At 39.0% G+C, this 18,230-nt stretch overlaps 1 protein-coding gene across 2 annotated transcripts; it reads right to left on the bottom strand.

Moving 5' to 3' along the window:
• Positions 1 to 228: 228 nt before the first annotated feature.
• Positions 229 to 16,445, bottom strand: wu:fl23c11. Of its 2 annotated transcripts, XM_047375481.1 has the most exons (16): positions 16,133 to 16,445; positions 13,347 to 13,374; positions 13,132 to 13,266; positions 12,895 to 12,951; positions 11,403 to 11,506; positions 9,116 to 9,221; positions 8,999 to 9,031; positions 7,980 to 8,110; positions 7,828 to 7,890; positions 7,691 to 7,748; positions 7,363 to 7,586; positions 6,930 to 6,977; positions 6,754 to 6,805; positions 5,571 to 5,666; positions 5,449 to 5,487; positions 229 to 3,503 (listed from the first exon to the last, which is right to left on the bottom strand). In XM_047375481.1, exons 1-16 carry the CDS (start codon positions 16,241 to 16,243, stop codon positions 2,707 to 2,709), a joined length of 2,082 nt encoding a protein of 693 aa, XP_047231437.1. In that variant the 5' UTR covers positions 16,244 to 16,445; the 3' UTR covers positions 229 to 2,706. The 2 variants fall into 2 exon arrangements, with proteins under 2 accessions (XP_047231437.1, XP_047231445.1); XM_047375489.1 differs by lacking the exons at positions 12,895 to 12,951; positions 13,132 to 13,266; positions 13,347 to 13,374 and having other exon boundaries at positions 16,133 to 16,443.
• Positions 16,446 to 18,230: the final 1,785 nt, after the last annotated feature.

Raw genomic sequence — 18,230 nt, forward strand, 5'->3', positions numbered from 1 at the left:
AAGTTATTTCTTTACACCACATGACCGTTGAAGGACGGCATTTAATTTTGCATTACCTTTATCGCAGTTGGGAGTTTTCAAGTTTCAATGTTTCCAAGTTGAAAAATTAATGGAATGGTCCCCTAAAGTCAAAATTTTAATTAGGTGTGTTGCTGCATAGTTTGATGTTTCTACAAACCTCCAACACAAAATCCAATATGGCTGCCTTGTATAGAAAACAATGCTTGCTGCAGTAAAAACAGTTTATTTACATTTTAATTGATGTTTAGTTAATCAAATATTCCAAACTATGTACAACCAATGTGACCAACTTCCAATGGTGTCCAAGGGTAGACAATACAGATAAATACATTTGCATTAGCTGTATTGCTAATGTTTGCTAGCCTAGTGACGTAGCATATTAATTATCCAATCTCATTGGTTTTCAGACTTGCAACTGGCCTACATTGTTCAGTTTGGTTCGCTGCCATCCCCAGATTTACATTAGAATTCAGAGGTAAATGCAACCGCCAGTATAATTAGCCAACAACTGTTGTTTTTGATAAATTTTGTTCTGCGAATTCCTAAAGTTTTCTCCGGGATGTTTCTTAATTGGGAGGGTTTAAAAGAAACGAAGGTCAACATCCGTGGACAACTCGTTTTTTGGGGGGGTTTTTGCCTAATGATGCTCAGAAGGCCTGTATCACAATTTATATGTTCATATTTATCTTGACATTGTGGCAACATTTTCTGTGTACCATTGAAGACAATCTAAGTACATTTAGTGGCACATGTACCACGTTTTAAGACCCATGAGCATTCCAAATGAAGTCCTGCCTGAACTCATCTTTTAACTTTTCTACAACCTTGTGAACCATGTTATATGTTGAAAAAGTTTGATTTGGAAAGTCTTTCTACTACCTGAATTTGATTTATTTTGTAATCATGTTATTTGCATTTTTTTTTTTGTCTTTAAATACCAGAATATGTAAATAACATTTGTGTCCAATTACATATTTTTTGAAATATATCAGATGTTACGTTCACAGTAACTCAGTATTAGAGTGGCCATTTTACTAAATCCTTTTCCTCTCGAGTAATTTCTCGGATGGCTACTTGTTACTTTTACTTAAATAAAGATATGTTGAAATAATGCTACTCCTAAGTACAATATTTGGGTACTCTACCTACCTCTGACACTGCATCTGTAGTGCTCCATCTCACTAACTCAGAGACTGTTTCTTTCCCCAGACGGTCTCTCTGATGAACACTTAACAGAGTGCCCCAATTGATACCATGAATATTTGCACGAATATTCATGTCAACCTCTCACTATACATACATTTGGTAAAAACACTATACATACATTGTTTTTACCAAAGACACTGTATACATACATATTTACAAAAAATATTTTTCATTTTCCATTTTGATATTTAAAATGTCTTCATTGAGAGCAAAGTGGAACCAAAGTCACATTCCTGGTTTGTGTGCACAAACGTGGCGAATAAAGTTGATTATGACCATAGTATCAAAGTGCTGCTTGCTGACAGTCACATCTATTCTTAATCTAGCTCCAACTACTCTTTACGTCTTTTTGGTATGCCTTTTTAGATTGATCTCTTTAGTTACTACAGCTCAGCATGACCACCTTGTTCTTCAATAACTGGTATCAACATACTCCTCCTCTGTTGCTCCTGCACACTCTCACTAACAATTTTAATGATTAAAACATGCTAATCAAATTTGCATCAGAAAAGTGCTAAACTGTGCAGTGATCTATGCTGTAACATTCAAATAACCGTTACTCTGAATTTTTCCTCATGTCACAGAATTAATCATTTATTCAAATACATTAGCAAGAATTCTTTATAGACAAATGCAAAAATATCATGTACAAGTAAAAAGGTTGAAATACACAGACCCTGTGGAAGAGTTGCTATAAATATCAAATGAATGGAAGTGTATGAATTGAATTAGATGCTTCTTTTCCTGTATTTGAGTGTTTAATGCCATTTTGCTTTTGCAAGTTCACCGTCACACACCATTTGCAGACTGTTACTAGGATGTTCTATTTTTTTATGCATTTTGTTTTTCCAGGGGTTGTCTTGTTTCAGTGTTGTGTCAAGTTTCTCTGAAGCAGCAGCAGCTCAAGTTTTACTGACCTAGTGTTTACTATACACAGTTGCTGCTTTTTCTGAACATGTCCTACCGTAGAGTTTCAATGTTGCCTCCATGCATGTGTGGATTTTCTCCAGATTCCTCCCACAGTTCAGAAACATGCATGTTAGGTTTTCTGTTCACTTCAAACTTACTCTAGATGTTAAGTCTCTATTTTCTGATCACGTCCTTATGTAGAGTTTGAATGTCCTCCTCCTGCATGTGTAGGTTTTCCAGATTCTTCACAATTTCACAAATATGCATGCTAGGTAAACGATCACTCTCAATTGCCAGTAGGTGGCAGTATGTGCATGCATGATTGCTTGTCTTGTGTTTCTGTCTTTCCATATATTGGGCCAGCAACCCATCTAGGATGTACCCTGCCCTAGGTCTTTTGCCCAATGATCCTGGGAGACAGTTGGAGATAAGCACTAAGAGACCCACAATCAGTCAGGATTACTTGGGTATAGATATTGAATGCATAGATAAATGTCCTAGTGCATCAAGTGAGGTATATTTGTTAACTGGAGCTTTCAATAACTTTTCCTTTACCGGCCTTCCCAGTAATCAGACCCATTCAATTTTACTGACCACTATGTCAGGGCTGGACGGTGGCGTAATTAAACTGGTTCCTAAGAGTAGTGTTTCACCAGAGTCTTCCACTTCTCCCCCAACACAACCTGGAGATACCCGAGCAAGGTGCAACACATTTGTACCTGCAGTAAACCCAGACAGCCGTTTGGCAAAAGCTCTGGATGCCATCCGGAGCCCGCCAGCCCTTTTGCGTCTTGCTGATGCAGAGGCGGTTTGCTTGGGGCCCGCCAGCTCAGTCAGAAAGCCAAGACTCTGGGACGGAAGGCTGTAGACATGGAGTCCACAAAAAAGTTGTGGAAGCGGTCGATAACCACCTGGAGGTGCAGGAGGAAGCGATTCAAACTGCACCAGCATGAACCGCTCACCTGCGCGGCCCTGTAAATAGTCTCCAAGAATACAGCTCAGTGAGGCACCAAACACATCCACATGGCGTGAAGAGACAGGGTAGCTTCCTGCACAGTCTTCTTCCACTCCTCTGATATTCTCTTCATTTTTCTTGCAGCTACAGGCTCCCCATTCTTCAGCTCTAGTCCACGTGGTCTGGGTTAGGACTAGCACTACTTTACCACCCTGCCGTTTTAGACGGTCCAGTTGTGAATGGAGCCATGGCACGGGGCCGAGTACACTGAGCTCAGCCTGGCTCCAGAGGTCAAGAGACACAGTGAAGCCCAGAGTCTGGAGAGATGAGCCCAAGTGACATAAGAGCTCTGGCAGGTGCTCATCATCATCAGGCGGATATAGCAGCAGCACATGACTACCACCCACTGCACCTGAAAGAAAGAAGAAATCTTGGCTGAAAGGCTGAAAGGCAGGGCATGGCAGTTTTATTTATATAGCACATTTCAGTAGCAAGACAATTCAAAGTGCTGTACATGAAAGAAAGGAGAAAGAAACATAATAGGAAAAAGTACATTACAGTGGTGTACAGGTAATTAAATAATTAACAAACACAAATAATTAAAGAGAATAAAATTTAATTATTAAAATGATAAGACGATAGTAAAAAAGAAAAAAATGAAAAATTAATGATAAAATGATTGATAAGAAAATGAAAGGAAAGTTGGACTGAAAACTTAATAATGTTCAGATAGCACAGTCAATGGCCATTCTTAAAAAATAAGTTTTTTATTCTGATTCGAAGCAACTTATGGTTTCAGCGGTTTTACAGTTTTCTAGGAGTGTATTCCAGATTAGTGGAGCATAAGAGTAAAAAGCTGCTTCTCCTTGTTTGGTTCTGGTTCTGGATATGCAGAGTAGATTTGAGCCAGAAGACCTGAGAGGTCTGGGTGGTTGATACACTGACAACAAGTCTGTAATGTATTTTGGTGCTAAGCCATTCAGTGATTTATAGACTAACAGAAGTATTTTAAAGTCTATTCTCTGAGCTACAGGGAGCTGGTGTAAGGACTTTAGAACCGGGGTGATGTGCTCCACTTTCTTAGTTCTAGTGAGGACGCGGGCAGCAGCGTTCTGGATCAACTGCAGCTGTCTGATCGACTTTTTAGGCAGACCTGTGAAGACATCGTTGCAGTAATCAATTCTACTAAATATGAACGCATGAATTAGTTTTTCAAAGTCCTGCTGAGACATTAGTCCTTTAATCCTGGAGATGTTTTTTAGGTGATAGAAGGCCAACCTAGTTGCTACCTTTATGTGCCTCTGAAGGTTCAGGTCTGAGTCCATCACTACACCCAAATTTTGAGCCTGATTGGTGGATTCTAGCTGTAGTAACTGAAGCTGTGCGCTAACTTTTAAACGCTCTTCCTTTGGAACTCAAACTCAAATATAGTTAGATTGGATTTAGACCATCTCTTGAACGTCTATTTCAAAGTTTTGCCACCTATTCCTAATTGGATTAAGGTTTGGACTTTAACTGGGCCATTCTAACACATTTATATACTTTGATCTAAACAATTCCTTCATTGCTCTGGCTGTATGTTTATGTTTAGGGTTATTGTCCTGCTAAAGGTAATCCTTCACAGCAGTCTCAAGTCTTTACAGCATAAATTACAAACAGGACATATTTCTATCTGTCAAAACTAGCTTTCTTCTTGTAACTCTACCATGAAGGCCAGATTTGTGGAGGGCATGAGTAGGCATGAACAGTGATAGTGTGGACAGATTCTCTTACCCGACCTGTGGTTGACTGCAGCTCCTTCAGAGTTACCATGGGCCTCTTGGCTAATTCTCTGTTTAACCCCCTCTTTATTTTGCCCTTCAGTTTAGCGGAAAAAAATATATATAACGTGCGCACAAAATACTAAAACAGCGCACTTTCTCAAACATACGGAGGAACAAAACAACTGATGGACAGGGATAGTCTGATCGAGTTTTATTTTAGGCAGGGGGAGCTACAAAGAGATTCTGAAAACCTGGCATCATTAGTAGAGTCATTAGTCATAAATAGAATATTGAGAGCCAGGTGTTAACCCTTCCTGCTTCCGTTTCCTGACTGTGGTCGGGAAACAAACAGGAGATGCTTCCTCCAGGGCCGAAATGGTAGTTCACTTCGGGATTAACTCGCTGTACTTCCGTGTCACGGGGGGCAAGACTTCTATAATAATGAAGGGACCGGATTGCTGAAGCAGCAGAGTTTTTAATTACTGCAAACTTATTGCACGTTAAATGTAGTAATAGTAATAGTTTTTAAAGGTATTGTGACATCAGAGAGAGGGTGTTTTATCAGTATAAACCGAGGGCAAAGATTTCACACACCTTTAACATCGTCATCCTTCAACCATTTCCAAACATATCCTGGAGAAAAAGCAGAGATACCAGTTAGACGTTTTCCAACTAACCACCAGAAACATTTTGGATTATACCCTAAAGAAGCCGACCTTTAAGAATGCCTTGTATCAAATAGACTCCAAGTATGGCCAAACATATCAGGATAAATCCGATGAGAAGCGACAGAATCCATCTCACTCGATGTGCTAAAATAAAAGTGTTCAGTTAAAGCCAAACTTTTAATACCAGCAGAAATTGTTTTCCATTCAGTCCAATTTACACTGTGTCTAGTTTGCTTTTAAGGATAAGACCGCACGCACACTCTTCTTCTCTTTAATGAACTTAATTGCACAATTATTGAAAAATAACTTAATCACAACAACCTCATTTGGACTATATTTTTAACCCTGTGGCTGTCATTTTAATGGTCATATGGTTAGGGGATGTTTTTACTGAAGACAGGGCAGCTGTCATACTCTTGAATTAGAGGAGCAGAATGATTGCTTTAACAGGGAGTGGTGCTTGAAATCACTCTTGTCAACCATGGTTACCAACTGTGTGCTGTCATTGCCAGTTTACATCAAAACTGCCTTACAGACATGGATATTGCTGCTTGTAAGATTACACCCAGACCAGCCATTTATCCAACTGTGAATATTTTCAATGAGGGTGGTTTAATTAATGTGAAGAAAGATTCAGGGTGCCAAAGGTAGTCCAGTAAATACCAGGACCATCGCTTAAAGATGACTCAACTGAGTTGTCAAAATTTTCAGGTTAAACCTGGCTATAGGGGAAAAAAGTTTTTTAGCTCATCTGCTTTAACATTAAGGAGGAAAAAATAAATCAAGTTCATTTTAGCTATAGAATAATAAGGAAAGACAATGAAAATGTACACACTTCATTCTATATTTTTCTATTTCTATGTGAGTAAAGTTGTGTCATTTAGTCCTCCAAAGTAGGAGCTAAACTTGGCTAAAACAGAAAAAAGCTGCAGCAAAATGACAAACAGTTCTTTAGCAGAAATACTATTTATTAGTCAGTTAGTCATTGTTAATAATAATTTTCCTGCTTGTGGAAGCCTTAAATAAGTTAGAAAAGAAATTAAGTACATAAATAAAGTGATAACTGATTTTAGAGAATCAAATTTTTGTATCTAGATTTTCCCATTTTAAGCCTTATTTTGTAAGGCCACAACTGTACAATAAAAAGCATTAAACACATTATTCACATAAGAATAAACTGTGGACACTTTTAAAATTAGTAAAATTAGTTTATATTGGACAGCAGTCTTACTTTCAAATGGACACTGGGGCTCTGAGAATGAGACCATCCCTTCAAATTTAACCTACAAAATATTTTTTTGGAGAGTTTGTTGGTTTAGTAGTTCAGTACTCTAGGAAGCACAAAATGTTGTTTAAAACAGTTCAAAATTTTTAAAACACATTGGCAAAAATAAAGACAAACAGTACCTGCACACAAAGCTGAGGGTGGGGCAATAGAAAGAACTCTCCTGTTTGCTAAAAAGATAAAGAGGAATCAGAAAACAGATTAATGAATTAATAATATTAATAAAAAGATCCCAAAATGTTTGACAATGAGGTTGAATTTCTATTAGGTTTAAGATCAAAACACATTGCAGATGTCTGACTTGTAGTGAAAAACAAAGACATCCCTGTAATGTTGCCTAGCGTTTAAAATCACTTCAACCAAACAATGTCTTTACTTTCATGTGAATCGATTCAGCTCTGATCTTTGCAAGTCTTCTGGTCGACGGCTACATCATGATTACAAGCTGAATCAATTCCAAACATTTGTCAGCCTCAGTCATTTTAACAAAGACACAGAACAGCAACATGAACCTTTGACCAGGAAAGGTCCATCTACATGAGGAACATGTTTTACCCAATGTACTCTCTGCGCAGCAGTCCAATTCTTAGTCTTGAGTTTCTGGTTGGAGCCTGTAACTCCTTCGCACTGGCCCCCTTCTATGTCTTTCTTGCACAATCGCACCTCTGCCTTCACTTTACAGGGAGAGGTTACATTCCAGCCCAGCCCCATGTCCCCGGTCCTCAACTGAGTCTCAACCATAGTCACAGACACGTTGCGCTGCATTCTTCTCAGAGTATCTATTAAAAAATAAAAAAGCAGAAAACTTGATGCCAAATTGCACGAGCTAATTTATCACACAAACTGATAAGATCAGACAGCAACCTCAGGGAACGCCTTTTACCTGATTGATTTGTAAAAGGGCAGTGCATTCTTCTGATGTTGTTGTCACCCAACCATACCTGCAAAACAGTTTGTTTTTGTTTTTTTCTTGGAACTTTTTTAACTATTAATTTTTTTTCCAGTTAAAATTTCAGTTACCAGGAAGCACAGGCACGGTGCAATGAGATCGGATGAAATAACTATTTCGTTCTTGCCTATGGGCTGCATAGATGAGAAAAATACACTGCTGAAAAGTTGTTTAACTCTGACTTGTGTGCATAAATACTTTGGCTAACTTATTTCGGACTGACCCATCTAACAGGCTGTCCGTGAACGTCATCCCAGGTCATTGCCCAATAGACCTCTTGTATGGCAGTAGTATTTTGCAGCTGCAGCCGGACCATGTTTCTCATGTGCTCAGTCACAACTTGGAGTCTGGGAACTGAAAGAGGCACATGTCAGTCATTGTAAATAACTGAGCTTAGTCTTTTTTTTAAATATATATTGAGTGGCAGCTGGTGTTAGTACAGACATGTGAATCCAGAGAATTTGTTATTGACAAACATGTTCAAGAAGTACAGTGACAGATTTATTTTTAGTCAAACTTAAATGCTTCAGATCAACAAACAAACTGAAATAACAAAGATAACCTTAAGAAATACAAAATGTAGTTTTCAAAGGATGTCTAGTGGAAAAAAGCTGTCCAAACCACTCTAGCCCCATGTGAAAAAGATCTTCCCCCCTAAACCTAGTACCTGGTCATGACACAAATGTCATCAAACATTTGTGAGAACCTCCTCTTAAGGAATTTGGCCCACTCTTCTTTGCAGAATTGCTTTAACTTAGCCACACTGAATGTTTTTAAGCATCTCAACCATATTTAAGTTCGACTTTGACAAGGCCAGTTCAAAACCTACCTTTTGTTTTGTTTTTTTATCCATTCTGAGGTGGACTTGTTGGTGTGCTTCAGATCACTGTCCTACTGCATAACTCAAGTTGCCCTTGAGCTTAAGCTAACAAACTGATGATCAGACCTTCTCTTTCAGGACTTTATGGTGGAGAGCAGAGTTCATATTTCCATCAATTACAGCAGGTTGTTGATGTCATGAAGCAGAAACCCTCCTCTTCACTATCACACTACCACCACCACCACCATGTTTGATTGCTGGGTATGATCTTATTCCGAAATGCTCCATCAGATTTAGCCTAAAGTTAACAGGACACACACCTAACAGAAAATTCTATTTTTGTTTCCACAGAATATTATCCTAAGCGAAACATTCCTTTAAATATGTTTTAAAATGTAAACAGTGGAACTTTAATCTCTTACCATCATGTTCTAGTAAAATGCTCCAGGGACAGACTGAAAGAAAGAGGAAGGGACAGGAGCTTAGTGAATCAGCTCTGCTGTTATTTGTTTTGAAAAGATTACAACATTTGAACTGACCTGCTTTTGCAGCTGGAATTGTGATATTTTGGTAAACATATGTTTCCTTTGATTCTGCTGTAACCACAACAAGAGTTTCAAAATCCACCGTCTCCCTCAGCAGCAACTGTGTTTGCAGGAAATATAAAAACAAGGTAACCTTTAATACACTGATCACATCTGCTTTGCATTTCCAGATGATTGACACATAGCTTTAAATAATTCTGTTTTACGAGCATGATGCTGAAGCATGCGTGATTTGACCTAAAGCTAAGCCAAGCTGCTACAAGTCTCATTTGATCATGTCAAAACATTTCAGATGTTGCAGCAGTTACCTGATAACATTACTTTATGTCATGCTACACTATGTATATTATCTGTCTGACAAAGACAAATGCTTGAAGTACGGCAGCTGTTGCACAGTGTGGAGATGGACATTTATTGTATTATTTATAGTTATTGAGAAAAATTTCTTATGATAAAAACATTAATTTATTGTGATGATGATAAATTCCCATTAACAATGTGAGAAAACCCAAAACTGTTTTTGACAGGATTATTACTTTTACCATTTTCTGCACTGCTGGTCCCATGCGAGCATCAAAAAAATAATAATAACATAAAAATCACACTTCTTTATGTAACTGCCATCCCGAAGAAGCTTATTTCAGTATGGGTACGTTTTTTTAAAAGCAGTATTTGTGTTTATTTTACTAATAAAATAAATACCACAAAATATCGTGATAACATTCCATGAAAGTCCATATCCCCCATCCGTAGCAAATTTTCACAGAAATAGGTCAAAAACAGATTAGAAAAATGTTGCCTGGTCCAATAAATCTTCATTTCAGCTACAAAATTCAGATGGTAAGGTCAGAATTTTACTTAACGTGAAAGCATGGATCTCTCTCGTCTTGTATCCATGGTTCAGGCTGGTGGTTGTGGTGTAATAATGAGGCGGATACAGGCACTCCTTACTAGTTTTTTTTTTAAAACATCACATGTCAGTTCACCTAAAACCAGTCACTCATGTCACGAATGTATGGGGTAAGAATCTTACCCCATACATTATTTCTAATTTAGGCAAATATATTACGCTCACCAATCAGGAGTAACTGATCCTGATGACAGGAGGAAATTTGTTAATGCCGTTAGTAAAAGAAGCGCAACAAGAGTTAATGAGCTAAAAATATACCATAGAAGGTCAGTTTTGATGTTTCTGCTGTCTAAGAAAGTTTGGTTCAATATAACCTGAACAAGAACACATAGAATTCAGAGAATAGACCAGAAAAATTACATAAATTGTGTGCTACTAGCAGTCACTAGAGCAGAGCAGCTGTAAAGAAAGAACGCAAACCTTTTGAAGATCCTAAATGTTTAAACACATTTCTGCATCCACTCTGTGCTGTTACTTAAACAACTCACAACTAAATATTACCTCATGTTGCTGATATTTTTTTAACAAGCTATGATGTCTGTGTTTTTTAAACCCGAATAAAACTTTGTGATTGAGCAGCTTGTAGGACCATTGTCCCTGGATTTCTGGATAACCTTATCAGTTTCGGTCATTGCAGTGAAGGAATTTGAGGCACATTTCATTCAAAGAGTTGTTTTAGTATTGCAGTTTGCATTCATTTGTTTATGCCCATCTATCTTAAGGTCCCATCGCTGCATTTTAGTCAGGGTGAGGTCTGTACTTGACTGCGCCCTTATAAATCTTTTTAGTTTTCAGCCATTCTACTGTCCTGTTTCATGAAACGACTTTTTAATTCACCACCATGACTTTACACTGAATCTGGTAGGATGTCCACTCCTGAGAAGATTGGCCAGTGTCCTCATTATTCTCCATTTATTATCTAACATTTTTAAGAGCAGTATCTTTCTTACTGCAGATGCACAAAGATTAGATCTTCTGCGCATGTCCCTTATAACCTTTCTCGGATTAATAGACAGCAACAATTACTTCTCTAAGGTCATAACTGGAAATTCTGCTCATCATTTGTCATGAACAAAACCTGCTTCTACAGTTGCTTCCATTTAAATTCCTGTGGAAGCAATAACGATAAATTTCATTTTGTATACACTGCCTCTGTGTTCAGGCTTTGTTTTTTTGAATGCACATTAAAGTGTTACATGCAATCCTGAGTTGTTTACGTGAGGTTTACAGAGGTGTAATACCTGATGAGGATCAGATGGCAATTTCTTCTATATCCTGTTATGTAAAATCTATGTAAAACAGACTTCAAAGAAGGTGTACTTTTATCAGGTCTGTAGTTGAGGCTGTTTCTATATACAAGCCTGATATTACCTTATATGTGGAGGACTGGTCCATTTTCATGTAGGCTGGTTTAAACTGGACTGCCATGCAGCGATCGAAAGAACTCGGGTAGGAGTGACACACTTTCACAAGAGCTGCAAGAGAGAAAACAGATTTAATAGAGGTTATTGTATAAGGAGATCCAATACTCAAAAGAACCCACTGCAGTGTCATTCACAAATACTGACACTCAAGACACATAAAAGGACTAAAAATTAAGTTATCTATTAGTCAGATTGAACCTTTATTTCATACAACGTGACACTGAAAGGCCATTTTCTTGGCCACTCTTCAAAATAAGACAGGACACAGGACAAACAACAATGTGCGTACACACCCATCCCTAAATGCTATTTAGAGAGACCAATTAATGTAACAAGCATAGTTTTGGACTGTGAGAGGAAGCCGGAGTACCCGGAGGGAACCTATCCATGGATGAGGAGAATTTACAAACACCATGCAGGAAGATCCTGGGACTGGCATGCAAGTTCAGGACCTTTGTGCTGCAAACAATGGGGCTAAAAACTGTGCTAGTGTGCAGTCAAAAAAGATCATGCGATTAAAACAAGACAGATTTGTGTTGACCATCAAAAGGTATAAAATACCTACAAAAAGCAGCTATAATCTCACCACCATGATTAGGCTTTAAGGCTCACTGTTAGAGAACTACTGCAAGAAGTGGCATCTTGGGGTCATTATAACCACCATTAGATGTGATCTACGTGCCAGTAGGCGGCTTGAGGACCTGCCAGGAAGATATCATTGCTGTCATACCATACAAGCCTGAACATGTAGAGTTGGCTTAATGATACAGGCAGTTTAACCTGAAATGTGTAATATATATTATTTTGAATGTATGTAATTGAAGTTGACTTTATCTATGATTGATTTGTTTAAATAAATTGGAACTGTTAGTGTTATAAAAAGTGTCTTGAGATGACATTAGATGTGAATTTTCTGTCATGCTTTGGGCCTGTTTCTCTTCCCATGGCCGGATTTTAAATAAAAACCAGGTTGCCACTGCCAGTAAACTGAAGATGGATCACCATTTGAGTATTTTGACAAGAGAATGATCCAGAACAATTAATCAAATCAAGACAGAAATGGTTTACCCGACACAAAAGTCAACATTCCTCCATGGCCAACTTATTCCCCAAACCTAAACCCTATAGAAAACCTGTGTGGGCATATATGTGAGGACCAGGACTCTGGATGATTCCTCCCTCTGTCTGCTCCAGTTTGGGAAATGTTGTAGAAGATGACTAGGGACAGACTTATTAAAAAATATATGTTGTACAAAGTATTAATGGCAGGCAAAGCCTTTAAATCAGGCACTGCTGATTTATCTAAAAATAATATGGAACATTGATTTATTTTACTACTCAATAAACGTTCTCAAATGAAAGGCAGGGGTTCTCTAAAACCTTCTACTTCAATTACTTAGGTGTGCTGTAACTACCTTCCTTAAGTGTTTGTTTCATACCTTCCTCATCGCTGTCGTCACCTGACCCCTCAGAAATTCTCTGTGTGAAATTGATATCTGCAGCAACACGCAATTATGTGAGCAGAGAAAACAGCACTACAAAACACCACAGTAGCAATTCTTACAGCTTTGATAACAAGGCAGGAATCAAAAACATTTTGATATTGATACAATATTGAGAATGTGATTTATTTTAAGTCTACAATAAAATATTGGAAAATAAATAGATGAAGCTACCTTGGAGACTGATTTCAATCTGCAGACATGGTTTACAGTCTCTTGTGTTAGCAGAGCGGCAGTGAGTGACGTTGAGTTGAATGTGTGTAATATACATTGAGCCATATGGATCAGGTGGAGCACTGCTGAAAGGCACTGTATACAAAGAATGTCTGTTTAGGCCGACTGCATGCATGTCATTATGAAACAGAAGCACTTATACAACAAATAGCTACCTCTGCTCATTTGGCAGTCTGTGAGACCCTGAAAGGGAGGGGAAAAAAACATGTGTCAAAGGCTGATGAACCACACCTCAAAAGTAGATCAGCGCTAAACACCTGCTTGACAGGTCTTCTAATTATTTTTAACAAGTACCAAACCACCACAGCTTATTCCTGTACAACACATGGGAGTAAAATTCAACTGCAGCCAGCCTGTTTTAAAATGTTGCAAACACAGTGGACTCTTAAAATCATAGATCAGTGCATTTGTTTGTATTCTAATGCAAATGCTGCTCCAAAGTTTATCTCAAAGTTTTCAGAAAAGATTCACGGAGCCGTCTCAGGCTTCAGACCCTTATTCCACCTCTTACATTAATCTGGTTATTACAATAACTGCAGATAACAATAACTACAGAGCTTTGAGTAATGAGTCATAATCTCTATTAGTTTCTTTCTATTGAATTTCTATTTTGTTTGCTCTTCAAACGGGATGAATACTGACTGGTTTAATCTTTTGTGTGTTTATCTATTTTATTTTATTTTTTAGGAACTTCACATGGAAGTCTATATTTAGCCATTTAGAAGGTGACAATTTTTCTTCTGTTCAAATTGGCTTTCAAATGAGAAAGAATCATGTCAGAAGGACCAATTCTTTGAAGGTTTTCCAGCACATCTTTACCAGGTGTGGCAAATTGTTCCCTGGAAACATGAAGCCCATTTCTGGTTTGGATTAAGAAAACCTCGTGCCTATAAACTGATTCACTTAAACTTTGAAAGTTCACTTTATCCCTATCTGTTACCTCTTCGCTTCCCTCCGTTACTCAATTTGCCCACTGAATATAATTTACAACAGTTTAGTTTTATAGTCTGTGTGACAGACTTGGATTAAATCATGAGGATGGTGATGAAAAATGTAGTTTTATATAAAAACCAACGTGACTATAGAAAAGTGTTGCTGTAATAATAAAATTATTGCAGATCAATAAAGACATAATATCTACTTTCACGCCTACGCCAGGGTATTGGAGAGGAGAGTCCGGCCGATAGTTGGACCCTGGCTTCAGGAGGAGCAGTGTGGTTTTCGTCCCGGCCGTGGGACACTGGACCAGCTCTATACCCTCTACAGGGTACTCGAGGGTTCATGGGAGTTTGCCCAACCGGTCCCCATGTGTTGTGTGGACCTGGAGAAAGCATTCGACTGTGTCCCTCATGATGCCCTGTGGGGGGTGCTCCAGGAGTATGGAATCGGGGGCCCTTTACTAGGGGCCATCCGGTGTCTGTACAAGCGGAGCAGGAGTTTGGTCGGCATTGCCGGCACTAAGTCGGACCTGTTCCTGGTGCATGTTGGACTCCGGCAGGGCTGCCCTTTGTCACCGGTCCTGTTCATAACTTTTATGGACAGGATTTCTAGGCGCAGCCAAGGGCTGGAGGGGGTCTGGTTTGGGGACCAGAGGATTTCGTCTCTTCTTTTTGCAGATGACGTGGTCCTGCTGGCCCCCGCTAGCCAAGACCTACAGCACGAACTGGGGCGGTTCGTAACCGAGTTCCCATTGTTTGATTGTTATACATTCTACATTTGTTACAGCTTGTTTTTAGGACAGCTAGTGAGGTCATAATGCATTCTTTTAATTAACTGCATGACAGAATATTGTTTGCTTGGAGCTCGAAAAACTTTATATTATTTATATATTACACAGAAACAAGGTTAAAATGCTACATTTATTTTATTCACTTTCCCTTCAATAATATTTTGCTTCTTTAGTCTCTCTCTACCCAGTTGAGAGTGTGCAAACAGATTTTTAAAGGCCTGCTCTGTAAAACTGTAGGAGAAAACAAAGGAGGAAAGAGATGGTGTTTATGGAAAGGATCTAGTTTGGTAGGAGTTTAACACAAGGAATGGGACAGTTGCAGACAATGTCCTGGAGAATGAATCTTAGACTGTAGCCACAGACCACGAATGGTGAATCTCCACAAAACTCTTGAATATACTTTGCTTCACAGCTCCCTGACAGTTGAGGTTATCCCTGTTGCTTGGGCTTTTTTTTCTATCATATTTTTTCCTTCCACTCAACTTTCCATTAATAGGCTTCGATACAGCACTTCGCACAGCCAGCTTCTTTAGCAAGGACCCAGTGACTGACTACCAGCTTAATAGGGATGTTTATTCTGTCCTTTCATCAATTTTAAATCCATAAATTAATATGTCTGTGTTAAAAATAATGTTTAGTTAATTGTATGGGTTGTCATAGGCAGTTTGTCATAATCATTAAAACTATTTGAATTGAACCCATGAAATGTATCACTCTGCGGAATGACTGTTTTTATAATACAGGAGTTTCCCTTACTGAACTAAAATGATTAAATAAATTAGCTTTTAGAGTGTTCTGAATGCATTTGTAAATGACAGCACAGTCCTGGAAATACATTACAGATGATCTACCATGAAACATCTCTGAAAATGAGGATGTATCAGGAGGATGTTTGAATCTTTACTCAGAAGTTAAGTGGTTTCGTGTGAAAATAAACTCCTCAGAAGTGGACCAGCGTGGTAAAGTTTCATGTTCAGGGAAGGGTAAATAAATAATGGGCATTAAACTTTGATCCATCCTGCCTGGATGTGCGGCTTCTCTGTATCCTGATGCATAAAACAACCAGAAAACGGAACGAAATGATTTTCCAAAGATGACACTAAAAAACATTCCTAACAAACAATGTAATCAAACATTCATGAAGTACAGACAGACCCGGCAGGTCAAATTTTAGGATGAAGGAACAGAACTTGTCGGGTGAGCCGGTGTTACCTCGCTGCAGATGAGTTCAGGTGTGTCCGTCTCCAGCGCGCCTGCTGACAGGAGCAGGCGCAAACTGAGCACAGTGACAACAAGCGCTCCCGCACGGAGAAAAGGAGCCATGTTTTCCGCTCGCAGCCGACAGGGACTCTTTAATCCTCTGTTTCCAGCTTCTCCTTTACGGTTAATGATGGCAGCACTGCGCCTCAGCGGAGCTGCATTTCCAAAAAGAAAAGAGAAAAAAAAAAAAAAACCAGATATGCTGCTCCTGTAACAGGTTTCACTACCCGCCTCTCTCGGTGATTGACAACTCTGGGATCTGGGCATGCCGCTGCAGCGCTACCTGCTTAGGTGAGATAGTGGAAAACTGGATGACTTCTCACCGGGCGCAACGAGTTTCTGACGTGAAGTGGGCGGATCCTGCTGTTCACCCTGTAACTTAAAGATGAACTAAAGATGCCAGCAAGGTGGAATGTTTTTGTTTTAGGTTACGGGGGGTTCTAGGTAAACAACATCTTCCTGATAATAAAACCTTAATGTTGTCAAAAGATCCCGCATAACGGCTCAGTGTCCATGTAAGTTCAGTGTAGTACCCCAGCCTCATATTCCTGCTAAAATATATTACACTGGCTGGTAATATTTTCAACAACTCCTTACAAAACATTACTGCTTCTCACAGCTGAATGCATAAAGGTACAACTTCAAGTTACACCCTTTGATCAAGATTAGTGTTTTAGATATTTTTGTCCTTCCCGGTTTAATAAAAAGGGGAAACAGTCAGTCAGTTTCTACCGCTTATTCCACAGTGGGTCGCGGGGGAGCTGGTGCCTATCTCCAGCAGTCTATGGGCGAGAGGCGGGGTTCACCTTGGACAGGTCGCCATCGCAGGGCAACACACAAACAACCATGCACACACTCATTCATACACCTAAGGGCAATTTAGAGAGACAAATTAACCTAACAGGCATGTCTTTGGACTGTGGGAGAAAGCCGGAGTACCCGGTGAGAACCCACGGATGCACGGGGAGAACATGCAAACTCCATGCAGAAAGACCCCCAGCCGGGAATCGAACCCAGGACCTTGTTGCTCCAAGTGCTACCAACTGCGCCACCGTGCATCCAAAAAAAAAAAAAAAGGGGGCACATTCCTGTCTAAATCAACAACTTGTAAATTGCAACATTTTTTGGCAGCTTATAGTTTGTTTTTACCCAGAAGTGCCAGAAGGTTTCAACTCACAAAAACAGTAGACAACCTGTCAGAATGATCCAGGTTTATTAATATTAACAGCTAAAAGACAAATATGTGACAGAGAAACAAAGAAATGAGGAAAACCACAGGATGATATTCGTTTTAGTAGCACACCTTGATCTTGCATGATCTTGTTAACCATTCAGGTCCTTTCGAAGGTTTTGGATCTGTTTCACTTTTTATCACATCGTAATCACAATTTTCAGAGGGTTTTATTAAGATTCTATGTGATAGACCAATATAACGGTGTGCATAATTGTGAAGTGGAAAGAAAATGATGCCAAATTTTCAATAAATAAAATCAGAAAAATAAGGTGTGCTTTTTGTATTCATTCTCCATGAGTGAATACTTTTTAAACTATTTTTGCTGCAATTACAACTGCAACTCCTTTGAGATCTGTCTCTACCAGCTTCAGACATCTAGAGACTGATGTATGGGACCAAATATTCAAGTTCTTATCTCATATGACCTCCTTCCACATGTTTGTTGTGTCCCCTTACAGGGCTAGTGGCAAATTGCAAATTCGTTTTTGTATGCCTTTCCTTTAATGATGGTTTTCTTCTTGCCACAAAGGCTGGATTTTTGGAGTGCATGACTTCTAGCTGTCCTGTCAATATTTTCTACCACCCGAGTGGTGGATCTCTGCAGCTTCTCCACAGTCACCCCAGGCCCCTTAGCTGCTTCTCCTAGGTGGGCTCCATTTACTAATTAGGTGACTTCTAACAAAACTGTGTTCATTTCATTTGACTTGTATCAGTCTGTATGATTCGATTGAATTGACTGTAAAGTGCCTTGAGACAACATGTGTTGTGAATTGGTGATATATAAATAAAACTGGATTGAACTGAATTGAATTGAAT

The sequence above is a fragment of the Girardinichthys multiradiatus genome, chromosome 1 (assembly GCF_021462225.1).
Source record: "Girardinichthys multiradiatus isolate DD_20200921_A chromosome 1, DD_fGirMul_XY1, whole genome shotgun sequence".
Lineage (NCBI taxonomy): Eukaryota > Metazoa > Chordata > Actinopteri > Cyprinodontiformes > Goodeidae > Girardinichthys > Girardinichthys multiradiatus.